This window comes from Camarhynchus parvulus, chromosome 18 (genome assembly GCF_901933205.1).
Source record: "Camarhynchus parvulus chromosome 18, STF_HiC, whole genome shotgun sequence".
In the NCBI taxonomy this organism is placed as follows: domain Eukaryota; kingdom Metazoa; phylum Chordata; class Aves; order Passeriformes; family Thraupidae; genus Camarhynchus; species Camarhynchus parvulus.
The window spans coordinates 2,166,146-2,191,748 of record NC_044588.1 but is presented as its reverse complement, the minus strand read 5'-3'; the positions used below and the strand labels follow the sequence as shown (position 1 = coordinate 2,191,748).

Genomic DNA, 25,603 nt, shown 5'->3' with positions numbered 1-25,603 from the left:
ATAAAATGACCTCTGCCAGGGCAGGTTTCCTGGGATAAGTGCCTGCTCGGTGAGGGAGCCGATAATTTTTGGGCATTTCTGCAATGTTTAGATCCCAACCAGCTCCTTTCTCTGCGCCTGGTCGCGCACACGCTTCCTGCCGCAGCCGCTCCCCCAGCGATGCCCCGCACCGAGCCCGTGACACAAACCCGCACCGAGCGCCGCGTTCCTGGAACCGCCGGATTATCGGGGCGGCCCGCACGGGGCGCGGGTGGCTCGGCACGCCCGGGAGCGGCCGGAACCGGGAGCGGCCGCAGCTCCGCACCCGCGCCGGCCGCGGGCCCGAGCGGCTCCTCGCCCCGGGAGCCGTTCCGAGCGTCACCACCACCGGCCGCTGGAACACCGGCAGCGCCCGAGGGACGGACAGGCCCGCTCCGGCTGCCAGGGGCGCCCCTATCCCCGTCCCTGTCCCTGTCCCCCGTCCCCGCCCCCCGCCCGCCCCGCTCTGTCCCGCCCCGTCCCGCCCCTCGGGCCGGCGCTGCGGCGGCTCGGGCAGGCCCGTCCCCCGCGGGGCCCGGATTGGCGGCGCCGCCGCCTCCCCGCCGCTGCCGCCGCCCGGCGCGGGCAGGAGCGGCCAGTGCCATGAGCCGGGTCTGAGGTGAGGGGCTGGGGCAGTGCCGAGAGCCGCGGCTGAGGCGAGGGGGCTGGGGCAGTGCCGAGAGCCGCGGCTGAGGTGAGGGGGCCGGGCAGTGCCGTGAGGGCGGCCGGCAGCGCCCGCCGGTCCCCCGCGGGCTGCGGGCAGGGAGGAGCGCCGGGGCCGAGGGCGGCGGTCGGGCCGGGCCGCGGGCGGCTCCCGGGGCCGGGCAGGGCGGATGGCGGCCGGGGGAGAGCCGGGAGCCCGCGGGGAGCGGGGCTGGGCGGGATGGAGCCGCCGCTGCTCGGCGCGGGAGCGGGGTTTGCCGAGCCAGGGCTGCCGCTGGGCAGGAGCTGCCGGAGTACGAGCGACACCTTAAAAACAAACGACACAGGAGGCGGCAGCGGTCGCTCCTGCCGAAACCGGGGGAGAATTTTTCAGTTGGCTTTTGCCACCAAAGGCGAGAGGTTTCCTGTCTACTAAAATTGTTTCCTCTCTCTTGCCCTTGCTGTTGGCTCCTTGGTTTCTGCTTCTCTTGTAATTTTCAGTGTCATCTGTGTTATCTTCATTGCAGTTCAGGGGCTGAACCCGTGTACCGTGTCTCTTCAGCGTGTGCTGAAGTTCCTCCTGAATGTTTGTGCTGAACTTCTTGGTGATTTGTGTCTGTCAGCAAATGTCTTGAGGAGCTCCTGATCATAATTTTGGGAAATGAAGTATACAGCGGGGGTTAATTTAAACTTTTGTATGCCACTTAAGTATTATAACCATAAGATAAATTAGCTTTAGTCTTCAGTGCTGTGAGATTATCTTCTGTTAAGATGCTTTGTCATACTCCTCTTTCAAGATGATATTGCCTGTGCAACTCAGGAAAAATAAGGGGTTACAATTTCAGGGGTGTATATTTTTTACAAGAAGATGTTGTCATTTTAGTGCTGAAATAACTTAATATCCCTAAATTGAATAAAATTCAGGCAGCGTGAATACTCTGTTTTGATTTTCTTGGAACTGAAAATGTGCTAAATGAGAGGTAAAAGGACTTTACCTTAAGTGTAAAGTGATAAACTAGTGACTTTGGATGTTAAAATTGACTTTTAAAGACTCTGACGTGATGCTGTTTTATGATTTATGAGAGGTTACTACTCTGACTTCAGAGCTGATCCAACAAGGTGCTGTGCTGTGGGTGGCACATTAATTATGCTCCAAGTAGGTGCTGAGGCTTGAGGTAGTGTTTCTAAAGCAGTGCAGGTGCTTTCTCCCTTGAGGGAAAGACCAAGAAGTTGATTCTGTGCTCAGAGATGTCTTACACTGGAGTTTGCTGGGGTGTGATATAGCCTGGGAGTTGTACTGGCAAGCTGAACACTTCTCTTGTGAACAACACTTCTGGTCCATGCAAAGAACTTATTGAAATGACCTATTTCAGGGAAAAAAAAATCATTGAATAAAATCCAAAGTTAAAACTTGAAGAAGGACATGGCCCAATAATGTGTATTAATTACATACTTCTTTTTGTGTGATAACAACTCTTAAGACTTCCAGCTTTTAATACCAAATGCCTAGTTGTTTCTAACTAAAGAACTTCTAATCCAACTGTTTTTCAAAGTGAAGAATGTGGAGCAGGAAGCCTGGACATAATGGATAATGCCAGTAATTTCTCTGTTGTGGTAGGTGTGTAAACAAAGTAATGGGAGATAATGAAACTTACTTAGCAAATACAAGGCTAATATAACTGAAATACATTTAAAATCATGGAGCTGGAGGACTGAGGATGCATTGTGGCATTCAAACAGCTTTTTAGTTGATCCATCTGGGGACTGTGCTGCTCTACCCCTACAATTCCCTGGGATGAAATCAGAGGGTTTCTCCTGTAGCACGTCTGAAAGGCCACCAGAGTTCCTTTGTGTGGGTGAAGGTGACCAGTCACAGGCATGGCAGTGGCCACAGGCAGGGACATGTTCCCCTGTCCTGCTCTCCAGGACTGAGCTTTAGCCAGTTTCTGCCCGTGAGAGGAATAAATTGTGGTGCTGAGTGTGCAGAGTGTAACTGATGCCTGCCCAGGAGCTGAGGAAAAATGAAGGCTGTTTATTAGGATAAACTAGGTTCCAAAAGAATGGAGGGGAGGGTAAGTAAATTCTGGTCTTAAACACAGTCTTGGAGCTTGGAAAAGTCCCTCAAATCTCTGGATTTTTGTTATTTTTCTTTGGTAAGCTAGAAATTGTGGTATCAAATGTCCACAGTAGTAATGCTAATTCAGTGTGCTCTAAAACATTTATCCATGAATAAAGGCCTCACATTCTAGAAACCATTACTGCCCTAAATGAAACAATCAGATGACAATGTATGCTGGAAAATGAGAGCATAATGTAGGCTTAGAGATTAGAGAAAAAAAGATAAGAGTTAATACTGTGAGCTGTCACGAGTGTGTACTTTGTATTAGAAGAGATGTATTCAGAGTAGAAACCAACTCTGGAAGTGCACAAGGGTTCCACATGTGCCTGATAAAGGGCATGAACATTTTTAAGTAATGCAAAGTGGACACTTGAAAGGATGTCTTGTGCTTTCAAGGCAGAGGAGGGTAGAACATTGAGCTACTGAGAGAACAATATCATATCAGAACTGTTGATACAGAAAAAATTGTACCACTCCTTATTGTAGAGGATTGTGCTAAATGGTTCAGATTCACAAAGTAAAGGGTTTGTTTTGGGGCAGTTTTGTACTGCAAGTGGTTGAATTAATCATCTTTGCTGGACAAAAATCCCAATTATTGTGTCATAAAAATATATCATCAGCTGTTCTTGACAGAATTGTGAATTATCTCTTCTTGGAGGTTGGCTTCTATAAAGCTTCTGTTAACATGTCAAGCACAGATGTTTGAAGGCAGAAAGTTAATAATAATTGATCAAAATCCCATTCCCAGCTTAAGACAACAAGAGCTGAAGGTTGTGCATTGGCTGGGAGGATTTATCCTCACCCAGCTGCCTCAGCCCCTGCTCCCTCAGAGCATTGTGAGGGATGAGGGTTGACCTCCTGTAGAGATAGATCTGAAGTAGTGTCCTCTTCAGAAGAGCTATAAGTGAATGGATTTGCTTGGATTTGGGCCAAGCTTTGTGTATCACAGGTCCTAAAGTATTTACATACTTGACAAATGGAATTTTAAGTCTTTTAAGGTGATTTTTATGTTCTTTCACACAGGTCCTCACTGGAGTTTTGCACTGGAGGCTGCCTTGTGCTAACTTGGTTTCATGAGTTTGAGTCTGTACAGAGCAAAATGTCCTCTCCTGGGTCAGTAACAATGCAACCAGTGTAGTGCAGGACTCCCAGTCGGACCAGTTCAGTAATGCAGAATCTGCCTATTTCCTCATTTCCTTTAATGGACTCATTGATGACCATTATCTCTGAAAAATAAAAACCAAGTGTCTTAAGTTGGAACTGCTCAGTTGAAGCATCTGAGAGGCATTGCTTGAAGACCTCCTGTGTTAGCCATGGTCAGTCTTGCTTCTGTTGGAAGTGGTGAGAGAAAGGAAGCAGAGGAGCAAGTTTTGATGGTAGAGTAGGTCAGAGTGACTGAGGTTTCTGCAATGTGCAGAAATCCCTGTAATCCAGTTTTGCTGCTGTTTTTTTCTTCCTGCTTCACCCTCTGGGAGGAGAGGAGTTCCAGGGTATTGTGTTACTTACCAGTCGTATTTATTCTCTGGGTACTGTTGAAGACAATCGTTAGTGTCTTTGGAGGGACATGAGAATATAATGATAAAATAGGGTTTATTCTCTGATCTTGCCTTTCTGCTCCTCAAAACTCCTACTTCTCTGTTCATTGTCTTTCCTATTTGTGTTAACTCTCTCCTCTCCTGACAGTAAGATGTGTTACTCTGCTGTGCAAAGTCCAAATACCCAGTGCAGTTGGGGTTCTAAAAGGGAAGAGGGCTGATGGACAATGGATAACAGAAGATCAATAAACATGGTAAACAGTGGTGTTTCCCCATAAAGGCTAGGAGGGCAGCAGAAATGAATCGTTGTGTGAACCAGGCTTTAATATTCATTACCCTGTGTCTCAGTGGTTTATAAAGTGTTGTGCCCTCTGACCCTGCTGGTGTTGGATGACAGGAATATTGCAGGAGAATGTCCCTTAGTGCTGTGACTGTGTTGTTGTCCTGCAGGATTATCCTGGAGCTGTGAGAAGATGGGATGCTCAAGCTTAGAACAGGATCTCTTTCAAGAGTATGAAAATAGTTATTCAGGCATTGGAATGCTCTTTAAAAGGATCTCTTTGATCCAAAAAATTGCTATATTGGGTTTTGTTAGTGGAAATAGAAGACAGAGCTACAAGACTTTAGATCTTACTCTGGATTTCATGTGTTTTGTTTAAATTACACTTCAGTTGTAAAATAGGACTGCAAAATTATAAGCACAAAGGTATGGACTCCTTTGATACTGGGAATTTCAAAGCAGATGGCAGAGGAGTGAAATGTGAATGTGACCTGTCATGAGCTGCAGTAAAGTACTGATCTGAAATTAAAAAGAGAGATGTAAAAAAACATTCCATTTCCCTGGAAGTCAGGATTAAGACTGAGAAAAGAAAACTGTTTTTATGAGCCCAGACAGGCAGGAAGAATGAGGGTTCTGTGTGGGGAAGGAGCTGGTGGTGCTCACACGGTTGTGTTGTGGGAGCTTGGGTGGGAAATGTCACCAAACATGTGACATGGAGAGGCAGTGGAAGTTGCCTGAGTTGTGCTCGCTGTCTCCTGCCTGCAAGCTGCAGCCTCTTCTGCTTCCTTGTCCTCTGCAGCCCCCCCAGGTATCCAGAGCCTGCCTGGCTGGGCTCTGCCAGGGATCCATCCCAAGGAGCGATGCCTTGCAGGAGCAGAGCATTGCAGAGCATTCCCACAGCCCTGCCTGCTGTCACCTCCCTCTGCTTGTTCCCATCTCCCTGCCCCACCGTGGCCAGGGCAAGGTGGAGATTCTCTCTGGATGCTTTCCAAGGCAGGCATTACCATTCTGCTTGCTTAATATGTATCCGTCATCCCTGTTGCCTGGCATGGCTTCACTTTTTTCCTCGTACTCTTGTGTAATAGTTGGGGTTGGTCACATAAATAAATGTACTTTTGGGGGGAAATGAAAGTGATCTGGACAGCTCTTGACTTGTTTGGAGCTGCTGTGACGTTTGATAAGGCTTATCTTTGTAAGACCTCCTCAGTAGCCTTTCTTTTTGTCTAATCATTTCCACACTTCTTCCTTTTCAACTTAACTTGAAGTATTAAACAAAGGAATTAGGAGAAGTGGAAAGAACTAAGGGGGAGATAATCCTGAATGTCTGTCAACTCAGAAACATGCTGGTTAATAAACACTGCCAGGTTTTGAATAAACCTTCTGAGCAAATGTGTGACAACTTTACAAAAGTATTTTCATGGAAAAGAAAAAAGTGTTACTCTCCTATTTATATGTTATTTTTAGTGAGTAGCAAGAGATGTGGATGGAGAACAGACCAGCTGTGCATACAAACTTTCTCCTATTTTGTAATTCCCTTTATTCCCTTTTATCATTCCCTTTTTGAGAACAGGTTGAGTGTTCCCAGAAACCTTAACACTGCTGAGAGATTTCAGCAAGCTGAAAGCAGTGCCTGACAGTTTCAGAAAACTCTGAGTGTCTGAAAATGTGCATTAAGAGGTGTGTTATATTTAAAAGTGTAAACATTCAATTGTGTGGCTCTCCATTTCTTTTGTCATGCAGCTTTGAGATGTGGATTGGCTATGGTTTTGGAGCATTAAACAGATTTTATGAACCTTTGCTTTTCTGATGAGTTGGGCCAACTTTCCAGTTTTACTTTTAAATCCTGTCTGCATCCTAGCTATCATTCTTTCTTCTGTGTTAAAACTTCACAATTGAAATGATAAAAATGAGTAAATACTTGTGCTGGCCCATGAGTGGTTTTGCTTTCTCGGGATGTATTTTAATCTGCTTCTTCCATCCAGCTGCCCTAGGCAGTGCATTTACCAATGAAAATACCATGGACTGACTGCTTTGCAAATGTCTTAGTGGACAAAAATGGGTGAGGTGTGAACAGTGGCTCCTGGAGCCTCCTTGTCCATAACCCCAGCCAGATCAATGCTGGTTTGTGTGGTCTGTTCAGATCTCAGGCTGCTGGAGAAGGGATTGTTGTTGGCATAACACTTCATGGAACTGGGAGAGCTTTGGAGGGGGTGTGGAGGCTGTTCCTCATTTTCACAGAGAGGAGCTCATGGAGAGGAATGGAGGTGAGAGATTTCCACCCCATGTGTGCATTTCCACTTGCACTGCTCAGTTCAGTTTCCCCAAAAGAGTGACCAGTGTTGTCTGAAGCCTTTGTTGTACAGAGCACGGCAGAGGCAGCTCTGCAGGGATGGGAGCAGCTTCCTCACCCTTCGGTCCTCACTATTTTGTCACCTTATCCTGGAAGACAGCCTGAGCTGCCACTCCTGCTTGGCTTCTCAGCCCTGACCTCTCTGAGCAATTAAAAGCCTCATTTACCCACCCACACCCTGAGTATGTGCTGTGCATACCCACAAACCTGCTCACGGTGCTTGTAATTCAGAGCTTGGCTCTGGTAAACAAATGCCTGGTGGATGAATTCAGCGTGGATATAGGAACATTGCCCTGTGCCTGAAATTAGACTTGCCTGCATAATTCTGTAATTGGACAAGGCAGGATATGGCTCAAAGACACTTATTTCTCTTTGCCCTTTTGAATCCATCTGGTGACTTTTGCTGTTCTTTTATCTCCCAGCAAATCAAGACCTTAAAATTGATGACCTAAAATTAATTTCCTTGAAGCTGCTTTAATGACACTTCCCTTTCTTTGTATGTGTGTGCACAAAATGTAACTCACATAGAAGGGAGTGCATTCACCCTTAACTGTTTTTTAGCTGGTTGAGACTATAGAAATTATTTCTAAATGCAGTAGTAGAAACTTTGATGATGTTGAAGGCATTTCCTGGACAAGTTACACTGATGATACCTGTTTCTTGAATAAAAAATATAGGATAAGAAAGGGAAGACTTTAGCTCTTTTTTGCAAGGAAGTAACCCCAAAGGAGAATGACAACAGAGAGTTTGCATTAATACAGCTTGAATGTAAAGTAGAACTGGAGTTCTTAAAAATTCATTAACATTTTTTAAGCTGTTCATATTACACTGTGAATTCAGCAGGTAACTGGTGAATTTTGGTGTGTATTGCTACAAGAGACCCACCTGCTGACTTTTTTACTTTTCAGCTTGTGGAGTTGTCAGATGAAATTCCTGGAGACAGCTATTCTGATTAATGTTCTCAGAAGTGAGATCTGTGTGTGTGTTTTACAGCTTTCTATGTAGCTGGTCAAAATTTAGTATGTGCCTCTGAAATAGAGTTTGGAGGAGTGATTTCATTTACAGAAGTCCCATTGTACTGGTCTGCCTTACACTAAGTTAAGGACCTGTGTCTGTGTGCTATGACTGAATTATACCATAGAGGAGCAAAGGTAGAGAGAGAAAATGAGTAATGGGTGAGAACACTTCTCAAGGAGTGCTGAAAAGTTCAGAAAACCTTTAATGAACTTAAACCTTCTAAGGAAAATTTTGTTTTTCTTTAATTTCACACTGGTGGCCTGGTTCACGCAGGGAATGACCAAATTGGGGTACATCCCTGCTGCTGAAAGAAGAAGAGAGGAGAGCTCTGTTTATGTTTTTCCCAATCTTATTTTGTTTGGTTTTCATTTTTTTGGGTTTTTTTGAGTATTCACATGACAAATGATCCTTCCAGGCTTGTTATCAGTACCACATTTTGAGAGAGAAAAACAGAGTGGGAAGGATCCCCATATGCCCAAGGACCTCACTTTACCCTCTCAGTGTACTGACTTCCTTTCTCCACAGGAGCAGTGCGTGCCTTTACATTCCTGTGAAATGATCATTTAAATTCAGAATGCAAGCAAAGCTGGGGTTTTTTTTTCATCTATCTCCCATGGTTTCTTAGCAATTAGGCATAAAAAAATATGTTGTGGGAGGTGCTCATCATTTTCTGACTCAGTTGGTTTCAATGGGAGTCAGGCCTGTAAAGCAGCTGTTAAGGTCAGGCAATCTGTAATTGACCTGTCAGATGTTGCAGTTAAAGTGTATTGCAGCTGTTAGAAACAGGAGTTACCTCCATTGCTCCTGAACAAAACCAAAAAGCAACCCAAAACCAAACCACCAGAAGGTTTTAATATATTTCACTGATTCATTGAGTAGTGCTCTCTTCTGTGTGTAATGCAAGAAACAGAGGGGAATGCAGATGGAGCTGCTGCCTTTGATTTCAGCGCTGTCTGTGGCAAGGCCTCTTTCATGTTCTGAATTACAAAGTCCAGGGAAAATTCTTGCCAATGTCTGTCAGTCAATAACTTTACACCTTGAAATACTCAGAGTTATAAATACTGTGGGAAATCTAAGAAAATGTATTTACATGAAAACACACGTGGGAATGCTTTTGCCACATAGTTTTTTGCCTTAATGCTTTTGTGGGTTTTGTGAAATAGTAGAATGTACTGTAATAGAGAAACTAGGAATTGTGTAGTTGCTTCAGCCCTGTGCACTTCAGTGAGTGTTTTTGTGTCTGTCTCATAGTCCAGTGTTTTTAATCATAAAATGCTTAAGCCACACTTTAACTCAAAATTAGTCATTGAGGGGTGATACTGAAATGTTTGTAATAGTTGCAAGGCTCTAGAAGCTTTTGACAGCTCCTCAGAGCCTTTATTCAGGACAGTCAGTTGGGAAGCTGGGGAGATCTGAGTTGGCTGTCCTCATGTTTTTACTGAGCCTTACTTAATATCTGTGCTCATTGAGGGTCTGTAGTGTTTCTGTGTTGTGTGTTTGCTTGGGTTTTTGGCTTTTTTAAGAAAGCAAAATGCTTTGTCCTTAGCATGGTAAAAATTCAGGTCGTTTGGGGTCATCTGGGTTCCATTTCAGTGTCTTGGATGTTGTCCTGTGCTCATCACTGTCCTCCAGCTGGAAAGCCACAGTGGTGCTGAACTTTTGCATTTTAGTTTCTAGATATCTGAGTTGACATAAATCTGAATGAGATGAGTGTTGCCTTAAGCAGAGAGAGAAATGTCTAGTACTCACCAATTCCAAATCTGACATTTTATTTTCTGGCTATCTTTAGGACAAGGATCCTTTAGAGTTTGTTTTGTTAACCTTCTGTGGATCTTTCTATGAATTAGAAGTTTAAGTATTTTGTGCACAGAAGCTGTCATCAGTAGTTTATGATCTCTGCCCAGTTCTTGCTAGAATATGTGTGATTCTAAAGCTGCATTAATGTGGTTCACAGTCTTTGCTGTTGCTGCTTTAAGGTGTTAGTGACTCTTTATGATCTTACTTATTCCATAATCTGTGTGAATACTCCTCTTCAGTCAGATAAATTAGAGCAAAATTTTTCTAACCTTCCTAATAATACTGAAACTAAAAGTAACATGATTACCTGCACAGGGCTTTCAGAGAAGTCAGGAATTCTAGTCCATTTTCTTCCAAAATTAGATCACAAAGAGCTTTTCTGTTCTTGTGGTGCTGATTTATGTTTCTTTTGCAGTTTCCAGGTAGCAGGAAATGCTGGTAATACCTTTCTCCATTAATTTTTTAATCCAGTGACAGGAGAGACCATTGCATGGCATGGAGTGATTGGCAGGACTGCCTCTCTTAGGTGCTGGGATCAATTATTTTAAAGAGACTTTGCAGAGAAGTTTGACTTTTGGGTTGATTACTTGTGTGCCACCTAACTCAAACTTGATGGCAACTCTTAGAAAACTTGCGTGTTTTGAAGTCCTGTTTATTGGCCTTTTCCTAACCTTTCCTGTCCTTTGGACCTTCTGGGGACTATGCTTGCAGAAGCTCCTGAGAAATCCTGATCTGTCATAAATGCATTTTCTGCATTTATCAAAGACACTTTTCCTTGGGTAGATGAGATGCAAGGTAATCAATGTGCCTCTAACAGCAGTTCCCCATGTTAATATTTGCAGCTTGCTCTGTATCTTCAGGTGCCTTCAGATAATGAATTTTCATGTTTTAAGTACAACTGCCTTTCTAGTTAGGTGTGAATACTTTATTTGTATTAAATGCAGCCCTCCTCCCTTCCCCAGACAATTTAAGCTTTCTGAAAATAGCCTTGCTTTGGTTTGTTGTTCTTGTTTCGGTTTGTGCCAGCTGCCTGGTCTGCAGATCTCTGCCTGTTTTTTCTAATTGTTTATTTTCTTTGAAGAGTTATTACCTTGCTTCTTAGGGATGTGCTAGGTCTGAAACTAAATATTTCTAAGTATTAAAAGCTTGAGTGCTATTTAATAACACCAGAGAATATCCCCTTCTGTAATTTTGAAAACATCTCTGAGACCTGAGGAGACCATGATTGTGTACTGTGTTTTGTCCTGTCAGCTTAAAAAGCCACGAGGCACCTTGCATGCTAATCCTCTGCAGAACATGAAATTAAAATGAAGGCTGTACATAAGAAATATGAAATTTGATTGATCATTAAAAATCCCCTGGGGAGAAAAAAAGTCTTTAGATACTTGTGGGTAAATCTGTAGATTCCATTCCTTTTTTACTAATCTCTCATAACTACATTTTACATGGGGACCCAGAGGTTGAGTTACTAATTGATGCTGCTCCTCTGTGTATCTGAGTTCAGCCTCATGTGGACAAATCTGTTTATTTTTAAAACCTTTTCATATGAAGGTGTGTGATGGTTATTTTACCTTGGCAGGTACTGTGACTAGTGCTGTCATTTTTTTGTTAAGGAAATGAATGTAAATGTAAGAAGAAGTCTTTGAATGCTCACTTGCTGCCTGTAGGCAGTTCTACCTATTGATGTGCATTTGCACTGGGAAAAAAGAGCCTGCCAGACAATTCTGATAAGCCCTTTTTAATTTAGGATTCAGGGCACCTTCTTGTACTTAATTTTGGAAACGTGCTTTTCTCTAAGTCACTCGGTCAGAATTTCCCCTAAAGATTTCATAGTGACCTTTAATTTAATCAGAGATGTGGGCAGAGTTTTCAGCTGTGGATAAATCCACAGAGGTTTTGGATAATCTTTTATCAGACTAATGAGGAGGTGATTTTTTTTTACCGAGATAAGAGAGCAAGTTACAATTCTCCACAGTTTAACCTCACCATTTACCCTTTCCACAGGGTGTCATGTTTTATGTGTAAACTTTTGATGCTTTATTATTTTAGAAATCCAGCACGTTCTGTTGAGATGCAGAACTTGTGCAGCATCAGAAGATTCTGATGTAGACTCTCCTCCCTTTTAGAAGAGAGCAAATGCAGCAGTTATGTATTTATTGCTCAGAACTGTAAGACAGTTGCTGGGTTTTGAGAACCCAGCAGTTTGAGGAAAGTGGGAAAAGCTGGCTTTAGGCTGGCTCTGAGTTTGCCCTTGTTTTAATGCGTCTATTTCTGAATCCCTTGCTGCAGAAATTTCAGATCTAGGTCTGTAAACTTGTCTTTTCTGGGGCATTTATCTTCTCACTTGTGGCCAAATTAGTTTTTTAGGTAATTTTGATGCCAGCAACTAGCTACCTGGAAAAACCACATATTTTAACATAATTTGAAGGACAGCAATATATGTTCTAGAAAATGACTAAAACCCCAAAATCTGTGATGGAGGGTGAGGGGGGGGATATGGTGGTGGTTTGTTAGTATTTTATTTTGTTCTGGAAACTAATGAAAGGTCCCTTTGAACTGTTCAATGTGGAGTGTTTTGGAAGGAAAAAGTGCTACCTGTTGCTTGCAATTACAAATTATAAACAAGAATATAGTTCATAGGAGGAGGACACGTGAATGGAGAAAGTATTATGTATGTACTAGAATTTTTATTCATTCTTATTGTGCCAACTGGGAGTAAATGTTCTTTAATGTAATTATACTCTGGTGCAGCTTGAATCTGTTCCAAAGAGCAGAGCTTTGCCTAAAAACTTCTTTTATTTCTTCTGTTAGGGAAAGTGTTGGATTTCTTAAAAATACTGCTTCACTTCAGCCTTCAGAAAGTCATTAAATAAGAAGAAATTAGATTTTTCTGCGTTTCTGGAGAACCTTTAACTGCTTAGCTTTTTGTGTTTGTTAAAATGGGACTGTAGTGCAGTTTTTAAAGATTTTGGTAAGTGGTGTGTCATGGAAGGAGAATAGGAAATAATAATAATTCTTCTTTTATCAGTAAAGGCAGAGGAAGTAATGTGGTTGCTGACCTTTCTTAGGTCTCTGGGGAAAATGTTAATATAGAATACACTCACTTAGCTAACATTAAACAGTTTTTGCTTGATTATTTTTGAAGTGTTGTAAAGACAAGCTTGGGGACCTCAGCAGCAGCAACAAAATTCCAGTAATTTCGTCTGCAACAAAATTCCAGTAGTTTAGAAGACTCCTTATTTGCCAATGCAATTTTACTTGACTTTTCTGTCCTGGACTTAAAATGACTCTTAGTCATCTCTTTGATAGGTTTATAATTTTCATTAAATGTATAATCTCATTGACAAGACTTTACAATTTTGCCTAGGATTCTCTTTTTAAGTGTAGCTAAGCATACTTGAATGGAGATTATTTAACTTAAATTTTTCTGTACTTAAAAGCATTTGCACAAAAATGTTTGGGTTTTTTTAATGATGCTCAGAGAGCTCCTGCTGGAGGTGTTTTAGCTCTCACCCAACTTAGTTGTGCTGACCTGGGTTTCTCAGGGGTGTGTGCTCTGTGTGTGTATGTGATCCATGGTGGGTGGCACCATCAGTTTTGGCCATGATCTGAGATTGGCTTCTGCTCAACACATTTAAAACACAGGCTTTTAATTGTACTTGATGTTGATACCAACTTTTTCATTTCTGCCCTTGGATTTAAAACAGGTTTTGTTGCTTTTGTTTTTTCCCCTCTTTCCCCCACCTCTGTATCTCAAATCCAGTTGCATGAACTTGGAAAGTGAAGGGAATTTCCTTCTTGTTCCTGATGGAAACTGAGCTCTAAAGCCTTATCTCCAGGCTGGGTAACTGGATCCCTGACAGAAGGGTTTCCCAGGGCTATTGTGTGATGGTAATTACCAACCCTGGCTCTGTAGTTCATTTAAAAGTAATGACTAGTGGATGTAAAAGGAACAATAGATGTTAACTATGGAATACATTAACTCATGGAGATGCCAGGGGAATTTAATTGATCATAATTAGAAATTTGAATGGGATAGGAAAGAACGTTGAATTTTGCATTTTGTATCCCTTCATTTTTTTGTCTTTTATGATATAGATCTGCTGAATGAGATGAAGTCCATGTGACAGATAATGTCCCAGCAGCTGTGCTCTCTGCTTCAGGGAGGGCATTCTGGGCTAAATGGGAATTGGCTTTACTTCTGTGGCAAAGCAGTACTTTTCACTAATATTGTGCTTCGTTTTGAAGGACCTGAAATGAAGACTTCTTGCTCTTAACAGAAAATTGTGTCTGATGTTGAGAGCTCTGTTACTTATTTTAATTAAGTACAAAGAGTTGCAGCAGTTCTCCCACATATCTCAGTGTTGGAAGGCAGATACTGCTTGAATCTCTAGTAAATCAAACAGAATCTAGAATTTCTGGGAGCAAATATGAATTTCAGATCATATTGCCTTGTGTAGGTGTTCCCTGTCTGAGAAAGATTTAATGTGCTGCTGGCCTGGTTTGGAACATGGCTGTAATGTGTTAGTGGGGTCCTTTTTCTGTTAAAATAAAATCTCTCACTCCATAAGGAGGCTGCAGAGATTGCCTGAAACAAATATACTGCTGCTTCTTCCTGCCAAATGAAGGGTAGATTTAGAGTATGAAGTTTTGAGTCTGACACTTGAAAATTACTGTCATGTAACCCAAAATGATAAAAAAGGCCCCATGAATCCTAAAGAACAACTGGGTGTTTTTCCCAGTCTGCCAAAGCAGTTGGATGAGTGATGGCCCAGAAGGGTTGCTGGGGAAAGCAGAGGCAGAACCAGTGAGGAACATCTTTCCCTGTGCACAGCTGTGGCAATCTGCATGAAGTTGAATTGTAGCATTATCAGTAATGAAATTAGTTGTCTCCTGAACACCATTTAGGACTTGTTCTTCTGGTGCATCTGACAGATACAGGGGAAAGTATTGCAGTGCTGTTTAGTAACCTGTGAGGCTTTTCCTTTACTTAGGAGGAAAGGAATTTCTGTTTTGTGGAAAACACATTTTTTGGTCTGTGTTTAGTAGCAACAAAAATGCAAGTGTTGAACGTTGTTCCACATTTTTCTGAAAGTATTTTGCTAATCCAGTGCACTGTGTACCCTTTCCCCCTCATGAAGATGTTGTAATAAATAAAGCAATGTGTTTGGAGTAGTTGGCTGCTGCAAAGCATGTGAATTTAGTTACCCAATCCAGCCTGTTTCTCCAACTAAATGATTATGACTAAGTGTGCTGTATGCAAGGTTGACCTTCTAAGTTAGTTCCTAGTTTGCTGCTTTGTTATTTCAATCACTTTCTACATTGTTAATGTGAAAAGAATTGTTTTGCTGTATAAAGTTGGTGGGATAATTGTCTGAGGCTCTTGGATGGGCTGTGTGTTTTCTCAGGGCTGTGAGCTGGTGCTTTCTGGGGCACAGCTGAAGGGTGGGGTGTGTTTGTCCTGCAGGAGAAGGGGACAGGAGGATGTTTACGGGCAGAAGGACACATTGCTGGGTGCTTGGCTCTTCCTGTGAACTCCCAGTTAGTCATTCCTGGGAAGGAGCACAGCTACTGCAGTGACACAAGAGGTGTCATGGCCTAACCCAGCCTGGGCTCTCCCTGGATGTCCGTGTTTGTCACCAGGTGCATCGCAGCATGGTGGAGACGTGTTGTCACCCAGGCAGAGACATCCTCAGCTCCAGCCCTGCTGCCTCCCTGCTCACAGGAGAGGGCTGGGGGAGGAATGTTGCCTGTCCCAGGCAGCTGCACTCCCTGTTTGCCTGGCTCAGTGTTTCCTGTTGTTGGAGCTTTAAAAGCAATGCCTGCAGGTGAGGATTATAAACTGCTCTTCTGTGGGAGATGGGGATGCAGTGCCTTGAGGTCAGAAGTAGAAATGGCAGCAGTTGGTTGGCAGCTATCTCATTCCACCCTGCAACAGCATTCAAAATTCAAACCTCTGGGGGAAAGGAATTATTTTCTGAGCAGCCTTCTTCCCTTCCGGGTAAAAGTTCATGTTTTGGATCGTTTGAAGCCTGAGGATGTAAGACTGTTACTCAGATCTGCCTGTCACATAAATAAAACTGATACCTTGCATCTTCAGAATCAACAGAAAAACCTTGAAGAGGCAGCCAGAGAATGGGGAACAGTATGGCCTTTAAAAGAAGGACCAGTGAAAACCTGTGTATCTGCAAGTACCAATATAATCTGCAAACAATCAGTTCAGAATTGTGCCACTTCAGATAGTGAGGCTGGAACATCAGGTCTTCAAACAGCTGGGAGAGGAGCTGAGGAGTATGGGAAGGAAATGAGTGAGGAAAATGTAGCCAGAAATGAATAAGAAGTGAATCTGTTAAAATGATATAAGGGTTAAAAATGTATAGTTCAAGAGCTTGATGAAATAGCTTTTTCGAAACCTAACAACTACAGAAAGAGCTGTCAAGGAAAAACTTCTCAGCATCTGCTTTGGGAAGAAAAAACAAAACAAAAGCCCAAATCCTCCACAATAAAACAGAGATTGTGTTCAGGAATGGATTGAAAACATGCTCTTTTATATGAGATCATTTGTGGTACAGTAACATGTTTGAGGTAGGCAAATACTGGTTAATCAAGAATTTCCTTCCTTTCTCTGTTAAGTTAATCATGATGTTAGGAAAATCTTGCTTGTTCAGTAAGCAGTAAAATCTCAGTACATTTGGTGCGTGCAAGTGAAGTTCATCTGTTTCAGGTCATTAGCACTGCATTAGCACAGCATGGCAACTGGTGTTTAAACACCAGCTAATTAATGTTCAGCGTAAACACAGTGTGCTAAAGAGCTATCCAAACCCATGAAGTTCTAGCTGATACAAAATGCCACAGTGAAAATGCTGTTGGGGGATGGGAGGAATTGCTAATCTTTTTCTTCTGCTTTCCTGGATTATTGATGAATGGTTAAGGCTGAACAGCAGAAGAGAAAGGGTCAAACTGATGCCAACAGCATTGTGTGCAAGGGGGATTTTGTCATTATATTTGTGGGGTTTTGATGTTAGTTTGTTTTTTCCTCCCTTAGTGTATAGTGTTGTGATAGCTCAGTGACCTGGAAAATGTGTAGGGTTTTTGTACTTTCAAGTTTTGATGTGTTAGTTTTGCAGTTTCACAACTGGGCCAAAATATTAAATGTGTAGATAGCTGATGGCCCAGCACTGTGGAAATGAGGTTGGACACCTATCTTGTCCAGTAGTATTTTTTCCCCCTCTCCAAAATAAATTTGGATGTGTTTGTCCAAAAAATCTGGTATTTTGCAGTCTGACGTACATGAAACAGAGCCAGTCTGTGGTGGACAGCAGACAGAAGCATGGATTCTGTCTGCTGCTGGTTCCCAGGTGTGGTCATCCAACAGTGAAATGAGACACCAAATTTCTTACCAACCCTAGCACTCACCAAGTTGTACATACAGGTGACTGATAAGTGTACATGTAAACTTCAGGTAACTGAGGGTTCTTAGTATTTGGGTAAATAACAGCTGGATCCACAGATGTAGTAAGAAAGGGAACAAACTACTGAGCCCCAGCTGGGCTGGAGGCACAACTCCATCACTGAAAGGAGTTCTCTGTTAGTGCTGCTGCTTGGATGGGTCAAGTGGATTTTGGGGAGGACAGAAGAAAACTGTTCTATGATAAAAGCTGAAGTCAGAAGTGATCTTCAGAAAGAATTTTTGTTTCCTAAGCAGTCATCAGAGCAAGGGTGAGTTGTCAAGCGAAAGCTTGACCGGGGTCTGAATGTTTCTTTTGGTTGTTTGAACCCAAACTGGCTCCTGGTCATATGCAGCAGAAATAAGACTTAAAACAACAAACAACCAAACCCTGAAAATGCAGTTTCTGAAGGCTTTGTATGAAGCAGGTTAACATCCAGTCCCTTCTGTACAGCCTGCTGGGGAAGTCCACAAATGCTGGAAGAAGCAAGGAATTGTCAGCAATTTAGGAGCCATAAAATGGACAACTATAGTGTGTAGGAAGTTGTGGACAGATACTTGCTCTGAATAAGCTGTGTAGCAAAGATCTGCTGGTTTAAAATGTTTAACCCAGTTTAGTTTAGTGACAGGTTAAAAAATGTTAACATGAGCAGCTCTGCTAGGAAGTAGAAAGGGCTACAACCTTCAGTAGGATGATGATGCCGAGCAGGTGGCACCGGCTTGCTGGATAATACAATCTGATATCACAACTGTTTGTGGAGTGCAATTTCTTCACCACCGCATAATCATTCTTCTGAACTGCTCTTTAAACGTCAGCAAAGGCCTCACATTAATTCAGCTTGGCAGTTTGATTACAGCATTTTAACAGCTTCTGAAAAATAATTCAGTTACTGAAGTGGTAAACTCGCTGTCTTGGCAGTGGAGATAAAGTGCTGCCTCCCAGCTGGAGAGGCAGAGCTAATCCTGTAATTCCTGGTCCATCTCTGTGTATGGTCGCCAGGGCTTTGGTTTAATTGCATGCTGTTTCCTCTCCATGTAAATATATGCTAAATTCACTTTCATGGGTCAATAAAATGCTTAAATAATGTGCTTCCCACACTATGACCTTTACATATTTCTGACCTTGCTTTGAGTTTCAAATTTTCTTTATTTATAAAGAATTAAGTATTGCATGTAGAAGGAACTGAGAGTTAGGAGTGAAGAATTTCAGTGTGTTGGGGTGGGTTGGGGCTCTGGAACTCAGAGGTACATCTGACAAGGAAAATAGAAAGGTAGTGCTTCAGAGATGACCTATGATTTCAGGGCACTTGAAGATAATTTTAACAGCCTGGTCTGTTTTAATATTGCCATTTTGTGGTATGTGGAAATATGTTAAGTAGCACACAGCAACCTAGATCTGTAATTTTCAGCGTAGGCATCTCCTGCTTCTTGTTTTTTTTGTTGGTGTGAGTTGGTTTGGGATTTTTTCCTACATAAAATTGTGTTTGACTTAACACAATTTTGAAAATAAGGTTATTTGAAACGGGGGGAAATGCATTTAATGTGGTGTTATGTTTTCTCCCCAGACTCTGACACATCTCTGGAACCTGCAATGACAAGTCGGAACAGTAGCCATGCAGACAAAACTGGTGAAATGTCCTCAAAGCAGTCAACACCAAAAGTGCAGGTCCAACGATCTGTCTCCCGAGAAACCATCACAATTCATTTCTCTGCATTTGGGAAGGAGGAAGAAGAGGAGGAAGAGGAGTTTAAAGAGTTTCTTGATGAGGAACTAGATGACCAAAGCATTGTAACAGCACTTGAAGCCAAGGAAGACCTCTGCTTTGAGCATAGCGGCCATGACCTTTTTGGTCCAGCTACCTCGCTTAACATGGCCAACTCTGCATCACTGCTGTCCTCATCGCCTGCAGTTCTGCCAGCTGCAGAAACTGTAAAGCTGTTGGACTCTTCTTCCCCATCCCAAATACTCAGTGCAGTGCCACCAGTCCTGTCTCCATCGTCACACTCATGTCACACATTTGGCTCATCAGGTGCGCCAGCACCACCTGTGGAACAGAAATCCAGTCTGTCTTCCCCATCCTCATCTCCTTCCAGGTCAGTTGCCTGCTCTAGTGGCTCATCCACAGTTTCTAGTTCAAAGCCTTTTAAGGGGTTAGTCAAGTCCTTTTCAACAGAAGTGGAACCAAAAGAACCCACCCCACCAATGCGACACAGACACTTAATGAAAACCTTGGTGAAATCTCTGTCTACAGACACTTCTAAACAGGAGCCTGAAGCTGTGTCTTACAGGCCACCTGACTCGAAACTGAACCTGCATCTGTTCAAACAGTTCACTCAACCTCGAGCTACAGGTGGTGATTCTAAAACTGCCCCCTCCTCTCCATTAACATCCCCCTCCGACACTCGTTCCTTTTTTAAAGTACCTGAAATGGAGGCTAAAATTGAAGATACGAAACGACGCCTTTCTGAGGTAATCTATGAGCCTCTTCAGCTGCTCAGCAAAATAATGGGTGATGAAAGTAGTAGCCACAGGCCCAAAGCCTTATCTTCAAGTGCTTCAGAACTCTCAAACCTTTCCAGTTTGAACGGCCATTTGGAAAGCAATAACAACTACAGCATTAAGGAAGAGGAGTGTGATTCTGAAGGGGATTTCTCTGGGGGTGACTTTAGCTTGACTAAGAGTGATCACTCAAGAGGGCAGAAGAACATGCAAAAGAGATGGAGACCAAAAGCTCTCAGTCTGCAAGCACAAAGGATGTGGGGTCAAAACCTTCACTTGTACTTGAAAAATGTTTGTTGTCTGCACTAGTGAGCAGGGAGGATGAGGAGTTTTGTGAACTGTATTCTGAAGACTTTTTCTTGCTAGAGGAAGAAAGCAAAACTGATAAACCCGCTGAAACTGTGGTGGAGCCTGAGATGACTGAGGAAACTGTTACTATGCTCAGTAGTGAAGATGAAAATAATCTGGATGTGCAACAGTCTGAAATACCCGTAAAAACTTTATACTTATTAATACTGTTAGTCTATGCTTACCTTATTATCCCTCTCCCTGGCTATTTAAGTGGACTTTTACTTGGAATGGCCCTTGGATTTATGGTAGCTGTCTGTGTGATTTGGCTTCTTATTCCACGTACTCATGAGTATCTGAAATTGCATAAAAGCATGAAAAAGCGATGGAATACAGGAGCTCTGGACATCAAAGAACCTGAAATACTGAAGGTGAGATCCTGGCATTTTGTGTGAGTGTCTGTGTGCATTATTTTGGGTAGGAGTAAACTAGATTTATCCTGAGGGTGTAAATGAGCTGAAATGTCCCCAGTTGTAAATAGTTTTTTAGGGTCAAGTCACTTTGGCAGGGGCACAAATGATTTAGTATCCAAGAATATGTAAGACTTCGATGTCTTTAAGGATTAGTAGAAAATGGAATTTCTTCAAAGTAAAAGGGCAAATGGCTTTGCTGATAGATTTGAAACGATCCAACTGAAATACTGAGAGCAAGCAGTGTCAAAGTTTAGTGTGTAAAATAACATTAGTGCTTGAAGCTGTGTCTTGGGAGATGTGTTTTGTTTCTGGGATATTTTGTCTAGGCAGTAATTTGTTTGTCTGGTCTGTTCATGAGCAGAGACAAAAGCATTGTGTTCAAGTAGAGCATAGAGTTGGAGAGCATATGGGTTGTCCTCAAACATGAGCTAATTGAAATGGGAGGAGGAATTACAGTTCAGCAAAATGTGTCTGAGAGCTGGGTTTTGAGTGAAAGTTTGTCCTATCTGTTCTCTGCCCTCCACTTGTTGTTGTTGAGATATTGCAAGTTTGCTGTCACTTTGTGTGTCACTTTGCTGCCTGTCCAGCTGTGATCCACCCAACCCCTCTGTTCCTTCAGTGCCTCTGGTCCCTGTCCTGCCCTCCTAATCTCCATCTGTGATGAATTCAAATAATATTTCCCAATTGCAGAATTCCAAGCAATAAAACATCTACTGGTTTCTGATGTGCAGCAGAAGCATTTCTGAGTGCTGGTGGTGAAGCCTTCACTTGATATCACATGCTGATCAGAGTATTTGTGGAGGCATTTTTTGTATTTGTGTAAATATTCAATTGTGCTTTTTGAAGGTGCATCCCCAATTGTAACAGCACAAAGGTGTCATGAATTTAAATTCAGATGAGTATTTACTGTAGAATCTATAATGTATTGATGGCTAATTTAATGTGTATTTAGGTAACTGAAACGTTAGAAAAACAGAATATAAAACTCTACTTTTTTTGCATAACGGTGGTAATTGCATGCCTAGCCTGTATTCTACCTTGGTGTTCCTTTTTCTGTGAATGAGATGAGTTGTGGTTATTATTTGCTGTAGTGAATTCAGACTGAGCGCTCCTGTCTGCCCAACTGAATTACCTGCTACTCCCACGGACAAACTGTTACAAACTTTCACTTCAGTCCTTGTTATTTGGAGCCAAGACCCTTCCTCCGTACTTGACAGCTGATAGAGATCCTGATGTTCGTCATTGGCTGGTGTTAGGCTGTCTCTGAGATGTCAGCTCTTATTCAGGAACATTTAAACGATATTTTAATGCTTTTATTGAGGAGTTACATCTTATGAAAATGGCTGTAGGCAAGAAATGAACAGTGCAGAGAAGTCTGCATAAATGTAGATTAATGGTTTTTATGACCTGATGAGTATTTCTTGTGCTCACAACACGCAAAGTAATTGTCTTTAATATGTAAATACTTCAGGAGTTTACAAACCAGCTCAATGCCCATATTGTAGTGGAACATAATGTAATATGATTTAGCAGATTGCAAGTTATTATTCCCGCTTCAGACGACTATCTTTTGTTTGCATCTGTCAAAATAAGTACTGGACAGCTTAGATCCTCTGAAAAGGATCTGAAAAGGCAGCTAAAGACTTAATCTGTAACAAAACTCAGGGGAATGTAGGAAAATCAAACTTGATGCTCTTGCATAAAGATGTTTTCTTCAGAACTTGTTGGTCTGGTATTCTGGCCTGGACTGCTGTTGTGCAATTATGATAAATGCTCTCAGTAAGATGCCTTCATATGGGGCTCACAGAGTTGGGATTCTGCCAAACTGCTGTCAAGTTACTTTTGTACAGGTATGTGTGCATTCTCCCCCATGTAAATGTTGTTTGAGAAGTTTGCATTTCCTAGGTTTCGAAAAGCAGTGCAAAATTCCCCTCAGCAATTGCTGAAATACTTGAACAGATTATTGTCTCCCACAAAACTGTTCTTGACAGTGGGAAAAAGTAAATAACTCTTGTGCTGATAAGTGTGTGTTTCTATAGGTGTCTGCACTTACTTCAGTCAAATATCCTTGGTTCTGGGGGAAAACATCCCCCCAACCAGAAAATGCACAAAACCCCTGCATCTTCATTGCATGTTTTTGTATCTGCTTATTCCCTTAGTTTTCAGTTCTCTGGCTTCCTTCTTATCTTTTTCTTTTTTTTTTCCTTGACCACATTTTTTTTAATCCATTAGTCTTTAGTCTTTTCTAACTTCCTTCTTGGCCTTTCAGCTCTGCATTCTCTTGTGTCGTGCTGACTGATACGAAAGGTTTTAAGTAACAGCTAAAATGGAAATTAATATATTTACCCTTTCCATTAGGAAGAACTTTTAGGAGAACACAGTGGCAGTGCCACTGTGGATAAATTGGAGCCTTTGAGCCACAGTGTACAGAAAGAGGAGGCTTTTTATCAGTGTGCTATTCCTGAACACCATCCAAGGGATTTCATGTTTGATAGTAGCCTCTGGCAGACAAATGTTTCTTCCAGTTAAGGTGATGGTTGCTTCTGCTACCTCAGAACTCTTTTGTGCCTTTGGATTCCCTGTGAAAGAAGCTCATAAAATGCTTTATATTTTTCCCTCATTTATGAAGCAAAATACTATTGAAGTATTATAAAATAGTGGTAATAAGAGGGGTAGTTATACAATTACGTGATTTGAGTGATCAACAATCTTGTAAAAATTTTGGTGCTAAAGCATTTGATTATATAATTTAATAATAATGGCTATTAACCAGTTAATATCACTAAGAAACTTTAGGGACAGTTTTAATCCAGATTTGGGCTTGTATTGTGAAAGTAGCATCTGCTGATTCTTTTATTTATGTATTTGAAAGTATCATAAGTAATTATTTTAATTTATTTTTACCCATGGGCCAGGCTGGGTGCCCCCAGCCCTCTGGGTCCTTCATAAGGATCTTTTGCAGTTCTCCCTATCCTCCCCTCTCAGGTTGTGTTGTAACACACCTGAGACCTTAAATAAGTAACATTAAAAAGTTGGTACCTACAAGGCCTTTTACATGAATTTTTCTGTTGAACTGCAGTTTGAATAAAATATTTGGAGCCCAGAGTCAGGAAAGAGAAAAACCAAACGGAGGGGAGTTTTTAAAGCTGTTTTTGCCATGTCCCAGGAGCTGAGTGTTCCCGGGGCTGGAGCAGTGGCAGCAGCTGTGGATTGGAGCTGTGACCTGAGCTGGTGCTGCCCAGCCCAGGGAGCAGCTCCGTGGTCAGGCACGTTCTGCGTTCAGCTGGGAGTGTGGAGCAACTGCTGACCTTTAGAAATGGAGATCACAGGATCAGTGTAAATGGCCAGCAGCTGCACAGTGGCATATGACTATGGTCATTGTCCTCCCAGAATTACTAAATTTCTTATTTTAACAACTTTGCTAGAACAGAGAAGACCTATCCTACAGTCTCTCCTCTCCTACACAAGGAAATCCATTGTTGCTTCAGTAGTTTGGGAGAATTTATCTGTTGCTAACACGTTATGGTAACACAATTTCTCTGTTTGGGTGCATTGCAAAACGGTTTCCGTGGGCTGTGAATCTTTTGTTCCAATTTGGTTTTGCAAAAAGAGAGGCGGAGGTAATTCTGCTGAAATTGTTCTTAAAGTGCAAGAACTTTGGAATTACTCTAGGGGCTTCTTGGATAAACTTCTCAGTGTTTTTTAAGCTAGGTTAAACAACTTACAAAACTGAAGATCACTGAAGTGAGAAGGCAGGTGGTATTGTTACCTCCTTTAACACTAGATAAAATTCCTGCAGCTGCCACAGATTTTCAGATTCATTAATAGAGCGAAGAATCACCATTTAGTGAAGCATTAACATTTTACTGTCAGCCATGCAGTGTATCTCTGTAACAAAATAACATGAAAATCGAGTGTGAAGAAGAAACTTCATCCTTAGAAATTACAAAACTAAAATTTTGTGTACAAGGAGGGATTGTAGTAATGTTCTGTCCCTTTCATCCTGACTGTTGTCTGAAAATAAAACCCCAAATACTTAAACGTGAGCTTGGTTCTCCAGTTGCTGATAACCTGGTGGTTGTGCTGTGTTTGCACTTCTGTTGGGTTGTGGGTGAGCAGGGTATGAGAATTGTGTGTTTGGCAGACTGTACAGCTAATCAATTGGTTTGAACTGGAAGGCCTGGGCACATGGTAGGGATCAGAAAAGCAGGAGGGATTTTTACTTACTTTGGCACAGGGAAGTCAGGATTTTGATGGGTAAATCACTCCTTGTTTTCATCACAGTTCCAACTCAAGCAGGTCGTTAAAGGAATGTCAGGTGCAGTCTGACCTTCCTTCCTGGGTACCACATGTACCCATAAGTTTCCAACCTTTCTACTGAAAATAGAAAGCTTATTAGACTTAGAGAAAGGGCTCATGTGACTGAGCTTCCTATAATGACCAACTCTCCAAGCAGCCCTTTGCTCTGTGCCAGCTGGGATGGTGTTGGCTGAATGGCCTTCCAGGAGAAGACAGGAAACTTCTGAGGCAGCAAATTCCCATCTGCACATTTGCCTGGCTGCAGGCTCCAGACTTTGTCTGAGCTAGAAATAGCTTGGAGATCTGATGGGGGCAGGTGGGAGTTGCTCTGGAGATCTGTGGGCCATATGGATATTCCAGTTCCCGCACACGGTGGCTTTGGGCAGCTCATGTGATGTTCTTGTGCTTCAGTAAGTCCAGCTGGAGTTCCTGGCTGAAAATTAATTGCTGTCTGCTCAAAGATGTCTTGGCTAAATAATTTCTAGGAAGGAGATGGGATGTGCCTCAAACCTACGTCATCCCTGCTGTGCAGTTTGATGGCTTTTATAGAAAACTCTTCCTTGTGCATTGTATTTCCTGTATGGGAGTTGTGCATAACCCACTGTAAGAAAAAAAAAAACCATAAAGCTTCTTCAAAGAGCATGTCCTGGTATAGGCATTTCTATTAATAAAAGACATAATCTGCTTTGGAGCTGAGCAAAGATGAATGACTTAATCTTTCCTGAACATAAAAGAAATGCTAATTTATCTAGTTTTTTCAGGGTTTGTAGTGGAAATGGAGCTAGATGTTGGAGTAAGCAAAACAGATATCACTGTTACTATGGCACCTAAGAAAGTG

The 25,603-nt window shown here is 42.2% G+C and overlaps 1 protein-coding gene across 1 annotated transcript in view; it reads left to right on the top strand.

Moving 5' to 3' along the window:
• The first annotated feature begins 595 nt into the window (after positions 1 to 595).
• Positions 596 to 25,603, top strand: part of TEX2 (testis expressed 2) — a 44,386-nt gene continuing 19,378 nt past the window's right edge. Inside the window, 3 exon segments of the mRNA XM_030962046.1 lie at positions 596 to 712; positions 18,771 to 19,892; positions 19,895 to 20,424. Of these exon segments, the coding sequence (XP_030817906.1) occupies positions 18,797 to 19,892; positions 19,895 to 20,424 (1,626 nt within the window). The 5' untranslated portion in view covers positions 596 to 712; positions 18,771 to 18,796.